Genomic DNA, 7,500 nt, shown 5'->3' on the forward strand with positions numbered 1-7,500 from the left:
GGAGGAGGAGGAAAAGGAGGAAGAGCAGGAGGATGATAATGAGAAATAAGGCCGTGCTAAAAATGGGAGGAAGGGAGGATAGGAGAGGAAGAGAGAGACAGAAGGAGAAGGAGGAAGGGAGAGGAAGAGAGAGGCGGAAGGAGAAGGAGGAAGGGAGAGGTAGAGAGATGGAGGAAGGGAGAGGAAGAGAGATGGAGGAAGGGAGAAGAAAAGAGAAAGGGAAGGAGAGGAAAGATAAGGAGGAGAGGAGACGTAGAGAAGGCAAGGAAGAGACGAAGAGAAAGCGTGGAAGAGAGAAAAAGCAAGAGGAAGGGAGGGGAGGAAGGAAGACGTAGATAAAGCGAGGAAGAGATGGAGGAAGAGAGAGAAGGAGAAAGCGAGAGGAGAGGAAGAGAGTGAAGGAGGAAGACAGAGAGAGAAGGAAGAACGGATGAAAGGAGCAAGAAAGATAACAAGAGAGATAAATAATGGAGAAGAGCATTAATATAATGATTAAGTAAACAGTATGATGATGATGATGATGATGACGATAATGATGATGATGATGATGATGATGATGACGATGATGATGATGATGATGATGATGATGATGATGATGATGATGATGATGATGATGATGATGATGATGATGATGATGATGACGATGATGATGATGATGATGATGATGATTGATGACGATGACGATGTTAATGACAATGATAATGACAATAACGACGATAATGATAAAACAAAGGAAACTGAAAGAATAAAAATAATCAAAACTATGACAATCACCAACATTTCACATCGCTCACAAATAACAGCAATTTAATTTTCTCACATTTAGTCAAACAAGAAAACAAAAAAATACTACAAACACACTCACCTTGACATATGGATTGCACACACTAGAATACCGTGACTTTAACTTCCTTGCCTCGATAACTGTAAAAATAAAAGAAGAAATGAGAGAAAATTCGGATAAATGAAGAGATAAATAGGTGGGTAAATGGATAACTAGGTGGGTAAATAGATAAATAGGTGGGTAAATGGATAACTAGGTGGGTAAATAGATAAATAGGTGGGTAAATGGATACCTTGATGGGTAAATAGATAACTTGATAGGTAAATGGATAACTCGGTGGGTAAATAGATAACTCGATGGGTAAATAGATAACTCGATGGGTAAATGGATAACTCGATGGGTAAATAGATAACTTGATGGGTAAATAGATAACTTGATGGGTAAATGGATAACTCGATGGGTAAATAGATAACTCGATGGGTAAATAGATAACTCGATGGGTAAATATATAACTCGATAGGTAAATAGATAACTTGATGGGTAAATAGATAACTTGATGGGTAAATGGATAACTCGATGGGTAAATAGATAACTCGATGGGTAAATAGATAACTCGATGGGTAAATAGATAACTCGATGGGTAAATATATAACTCGATAGGTAAATAGATAACTCGATGGATAAATAGATAAACAGATGGGTAAATAGATAACTCGATGGGTAAATAGTTGGGTAAATATATAAATAATTGGGTGAACAATTACATGAGCAAAAACATTACGATATAAACAAGCAGATAAGTAAATGAAGGAAGAAATGAGGGGGAGGGGGGAGGGGAGAGTAAAAGGGGGGGAGAGGGGGAGGGGGGAGGGGGGAGAGGAAGAGTCGCAATTTGGCCTTTCTAAACATCGCCTCAAATGTTACTTAGAAGCGACACACGCGGAAGTGAAAAAAAGGTCAAGGTTAGAAAGCAGCTGATGACTCATTGTTTTTATTTTATTTTCGTTTTATTGGTATTTTCTTATTTTTTCGGGTTTTTTTTTTTATTAATGTTTTCTATTAATCTATTTTTTCAGGTTTGTTTTTGTTTAGTAATCTATTGTCGGTTATATATATCTATCTATCTATCTATATATATATTTTTTAACACTTTCCTTTTTTTTTCTCATATTACTAGTGATTATTTTAAATAAGACGATGATATTCATTATGCAATGATTATATTTAAAAAATCCTCGTCCAGTTTTATATCCATCCCACAAGAAGACAAAATCGCCCTTACTGTGTATGGTAAGAAGGCCGTAATTCTCGTACACTGCTAGCTTCAGCTGACCTGCGGCAGAGAAATAAAATAATTTGTTAGTATAATTGCTATTGTCTGAAAGGAATAAGTATATATATCACCGATGAATTAATTTGAATAAATTTAATTACGTGATATCGACAACAGACAACGACAATAATAATTACAATGATATTGATAATAGTGATGATAATAACTATGATAGCAAAAATAATAATAAATGATAATAGTAATAATAATAATAATAATAATAAAAATAATAATAATAATAATAATAATAATGATAATAATAATAATAATAACATCAATAATAATAATAACAATAAAGCTACTAAAAACAAAAACAAATCACAAATGAACACGATCAGCCTTAAAAACGAAGAAATTAGGAAAAAATATGAACGCATACGGAGATTTACGACTTCATACATAAGTGAAAGGTCATAAAAAATAATCGAAAAAAATAAGGTCACAGAGAGGGAAGGCACGGCGTAATATGACCTTTGACCCCCCGCCCGGCACAGGTCAGTCTGGTGGGCCTGGCTGGTGTTCTGTGGTTAAAAGTGCTATTAAGGCAACTCTCTCTGTGGCTTCTCCAATTTTCTTTTCCTTTTCTTTGTTTTTTTTTGTTTTTTTTTTGTTTTTTTCTTTCCGTTTAGCTTTATCTCCGTTTCTCTTTTTCTCCGTTCCTCTTTTTCTCTGGTTCTGTTTTTCTTCATCTCTTTTTCTTCATCTCTTTCTCTCTCTCTCATTCTCTCTCTCATTCTCTCCCTCTCCCTCTCCCTCTCCCTCTCCCTCTCCCTCTCCCTCTCCCTCTCTCTCTCTCAAGAAACAAAACAAAAAAAGCAAAACGATACAAGAAGCAAGAAAGAAAAAAAGAAAAAAAAAAGGAAAAGAAAAACACAATGACCAAACGAGGAAGAAAGAACCGAAAAAAAAAAACAAAGGAAAAAGTGAGGAAAAAAACAAACATAAACGGGAAACAAACAGATGCTAAAGTCATCTGGCGGAAGGAGGGGGGAGGGGGGGGGGGGAGGGGCGAGAAGGGGAAACAGAGAGTGGGGGGGGTTGGGGGGGAGGGTCACTGGAGGCACGTGGTGGGACAGAAATTAAGGCAAAGGATAATTAGGACACTCGAGGAGGAAGTCTTAATGAAAAACACAAATATCATAATGAAGAGAAATGGTGGTGATGGTGAGAAAAGGGAGGAGAGAGAGAGAGAGAGAGAGAGAGAGAGAGAGAGAGAGAGAGAGAGAGAGAGAGAGAGAGAGAGAGAGAGAGAGAGAGAGAGAGAGAGAAAGAGAGAGAGAGAGAGACCAAGGGCAAAGGCCTTCTACGCTATCCTGGCGCAGCAACTGGCAGACAAGAAACAACAATCAAGAAGCTGCGTCACAGCGTGGATGAGATGCCGCCTGTCGTTCTCCCTCCTGAGATCTTCTCTCCTCTGCCTTCGTGGGACGCGATCAAAGCCGCCATCCTACACCAGCGTGAGAGACACCGACTTCGAGGAGACGGTGGAAGAAAGTAGACTAAGGGAAACTCTATTGTAATATGTATATATCTTATATTAAAATAAAAATTAACAAAGAAAACAAAATATGGATGATGGCCACAGCCATTGGCGAGGTCGGGGCCAATGGACTGTATTGTGAACGGTAATACATATACGTTTTCACAACACAGTTTCTTTAGAATGGAGGCTGATGAAAAAAAAAAAAAAAAAAAAAAAAAAAAAAAAAAAAAAAAAAGAGAGAGAGAGAGAGAGGCAAAGGGAGCCAAAGGGAGCCAGAGAGTGCCAGAGAGAGCCAGAGAGTGCCAGAAAGAGCCAAAGAGAGAGAGCCGAGCACATCCGGCAGCGAAGGCACGTGAATAATTAGAAGAGAGACACTTTCAGGGACAGTAATTAGGAGGGGGCGTAGAGGGGGGGGGTTGAGGGGGAATGAGGTGGGGGTGAGATGGTAGTTGGAGGGTCATAGTCGTTAAGCCACAAGAGAGAGAGAGAGGGAGAGAGAGAGAGAGAGAGGGAGAGAGAGAGAGAGAGAGAGAGAGAGAGAGAGAGAGAGAGAGAGAGAGAGAGACAGAGAGAGACAGAGAGAGACAGAGAGTGAGAGAGAGAGATTCATGTGTGTATGCAAACATGCGTGTATGAGTGTGGGTGCATGCGCCATCTGTACCTACATTCCAACATACACGCATACGCAAATCCACATACCCTTCCCTCCATTCCCTAACCCTTTTTTTTTTTTCTATCCGCCTTCCTCTGTTTCCCCCATTCACACCTTCTCGCCGATGACCCCCACTTCCTGTGCATCCTCAACGGTCGCGCGTGGCCCTGTTGCCCCGCTGTAACCGACCAGAAGGAGGGGAGGGGGGGGGAGGGGGGGGGGCGGAGGAAGAAGGGGAGGAGGGGGCGGAGGAAGGAGGGGAGGAGGGAGCGGTGGAAGGAGGGGAGGAGGGGGAAGGAGGGGAGGGAAGGCGGAGGAAGGAAGGAAGGGGTGGAGGAAGGAGGGGAGGGGGGGCGGAGGAAGGAGGGAAGGAGGGGAGGAGGGGGGAAGGAAGGAGGGGAGGGGGGAGTGGTGGAAGGAGGGGAGGGAGGGGCGGAGGAAGGAAGGGGGAGGGGGGCGGAGGAAGGAGGGGAGGAGGGGGGAAGGAAGGATGGGAGGAGGGGGCGGAGGTAGGAGGGGAGGAGGGGAGGAGGGGAAAGGAGGGGAAAGGAGGTAGGAGAGGGAGGAGGGGGGGAGAGGAGAGGAGGGGAGGCGGAAGAAAGAGGGGAGGAGGGGAAGGGAAAGGAGAGGAGAGGAGAGGGGGGGAGAAAGAAGGGGAGAAGTGGGGGGAAAAAAGAGGGACTAAAGGAGAACAGGAAGGAAATAGGAGGAAGACCAAGGGGAAAGCAGGAGCGAGAGAGACAAGACCCGGGGGGAGGGGGTAAGGGGGAGAGAGGAGCCAAGATGCTCTACTGTCTCATATCCACGTGTCCTCCCCTCCCCCTCCTACCCTCCTCCCCCTCTTTTTCCTTCTCCCCTCCTCCCCCTTCTTCCCCCTCTTTTCCCCTCCTTCCTTTCTTCCCTCCTCCTTCCTCCCACTCTTTTTCCTTCTCCCCTCCTCCCCCTTCTTCCCCCTCTTTTCCCCTCCTTCCTTTCTTCCCTCCTCCTTCCTCCCACTCTTTTTCCTTCTCCCCTCCTCCCCCTTCTTCCCCCTCTTTTCCCCTCCTTCCTTTCTTCCCTCCTTCCTTCCTCCCTCTCCTCCTCCCCCTCTTTTTTCCCCTCTCCCCTCCTCCCCCTTTCGCTTCCTCTTTCCACTAACCATTCGTTATCCGTTAGTAACCGGAGAAGGCGAAGGAGAAAGAGGAGAAGGAAGTGAGAAAAAGGATGAGGATTAAGCGTGGAGAAAAAAAAAAAAAAAAAGACGAAAGAGAAGGAGAAAGAGAAGAAAGGGGAGAAGAGAGATAAGAAGGAAGAGGTTGGGAAGAGGAGACAAGAACGAATGGAGAAAAAGAGAAAGAGAATAAGAGAGATAAGAAGGAAGAGGTTGGGAAGAGGAGACAAGAACGAATGGAGAAAAAGAGAAAGATAAAGAGAATAAGAGAGATAAGAAGGAAGAGGTTGGGATAATAACAATAACAATAATAATAACAATGCTATGATAATAGTAATAACAATGATGATGATAATAATAATAATAATAGCAGTAATAATCACAATAATAAAAATAACAACAACAACAATAATAATAATTAACAGAAGAAGAAGAAAATAAAAGAAAAAAGAAAACAGAAAAAAAAAAAGACTGAAAAAGAAAAAGGAAAAATCAAAGAACAAGAAGAAGAGAACAGAGATAAACAGGAAGAGGAGAAATAACAACAATAAGTCTCTCATTTTAAGCGATTTGTCACCTGCTGTCTGGCTGTCACGAATGAGGGATGAGAGAAGACGTGATGAACAGGAAGAAGGGGAAAAAGGAAGAGAAAGGAGAGAGAGAGAGAGAGAGAGAGAGGGAGAGAGAGGGAGAGAGAGGGAGAGAGAGGGAGAGAGAGGAAGAGAGAGGGAGAGAGAGGGAGAGAGAGAGAGAGAGAGAGAGAGAGAGAGAGAGAGAGAGAGAGAGAGAGAGAGAGAGAGAGAGAGAGAGAGAGAGAGAGAGAGGGGAGACAGAGGAAGAAGTGATGGTTGGAGGAGATAGGAGAGAGGAGTGATAAGGGGAAAGATGTTGTTGTTGTTATTGCTGTTGTTGTCATTAATGTTGTTGTTCTATATACTGTTTATTTATTCGATATAACTGATTCTGAATACATTTACTTCACTCGTTTGAGTATCAATCCTCTTTTAGGAATTTTTGTCCGTATCTATCTATCTATCTATTTATCTATCTATCTACTTATCTATCTATCTATTTATCTATCTATCTATCTATCTATCTATCTGTCTATCTATCTGTCTGTCTGTCTAGTCCTTCTACCTGTCTATTATCCATCCATCCACTCATCCATCTACCTTCCATTTCCCTCTTCCATCTACTGTCCTGTACATTCTCAAATTTCAGGAAAAATACAAAAGATGAAATACAAAGAAAAATATTTTTTTTAAATGTATTGGAGATTTAACCTCTGAAGTTCCTCGTTATATAAAGACGTTTGATCTTTCTCTCTCTCTGTCTGTCTGTCTGTCTCTCTCTTTATCTATCTATCTCCCTCTCTCTCTCTCTCTATTTCTATCTCTCTCTCTCTCTCTCTCTCTATATATATATATATATATATATATATATATATATATATATATAAATATTTCTACCTATCTTTATCTCTCCCCCCCTCTCTCTCTCTCTCTCTCTATATATATATATATATATATATATATATATATATATATATATATATATATTTCTACCTATCTTTATCTCTCCCCCCCCCCCCTCTCTCTCTCTCTCTCTCTCTCTCTCTCTCTCTCTCTCTCTCTATCCCTTGTCTCAATGAATTCTTGAGTGCGAAAGAAAGGAGGAGAGCAGAGGGGAAGACAGAGATTGAAAGTGTGGAAGAGGGGACAGGAGATTAATGTCTAACGTATTTTCTCTGTCGCTCTCGTTTTCTCTCTCTCTCTCTCTCTCTTGATTTCTCTCTCTCTCTTGATTTCTCTTTCGTTTCGCTAATTTTCGTTTTCGCTCTCGTTTTCTCGGTCTATTTCTTTCTCTTTCACTTTATCTTTCTCTTCTCCCCATTACTTATTTATCTTTCCCCCTTTTACTTTTCCCTCTTCTGCCTCCTTTCTCCTCCTCTGCTTTCGCTTCCCCTCAAAAAGATACAATGAATATCAGTTATCAGAATGTTTCTTTAAATTTCCCCTTTTGTTTTCCTTGCCCTTCCATTCTCTTTATCCCCTCTTTCCTCCTTCCTTGCTCTCTCCCCTATCTTCCTCTCCCTATT

The 7,500-nt window shown here is 41.7% G+C and overlaps 1 protein-coding gene across 1 annotated transcript in view; it reads right to left on the reverse strand.

Annotated features, from left to right (window-relative positions):
* The window catches only part of LOC125033551, a 70,899-nt gene that overhangs the window by 37,375 nt on the left and 26,024 nt on the right, over nucleotides 1-7,500 (reverse strand). Inside the window, exons 3-4 of the mRNA XM_047625153.1 lie at nucleotides 2,067-2,117; nucleotides 866-924 (exon numbers count right to left, since the gene is read on the reverse strand). Coding sequence (XP_047481109.1) covers nucleotides 866-924; nucleotides 2,067-2,117 — 110 coding nt within the window. The remainder of the gene's footprint in view (nucleotides 1-865; nucleotides 925-2,066; nucleotides 2,118-7,500) is intronic.

This window comes from Penaeus chinensis, chromosome 16 (assembly GCF_019202785.1).
Source record: "Penaeus chinensis breed Huanghai No. 1 chromosome 16, ASM1920278v2, whole genome shotgun sequence".
NCBI classification, from domain to species: domain Eukaryota; kingdom Metazoa; phylum Arthropoda; class Malacostraca; order Decapoda; family Penaeidae; genus Penaeus; species Penaeus chinensis.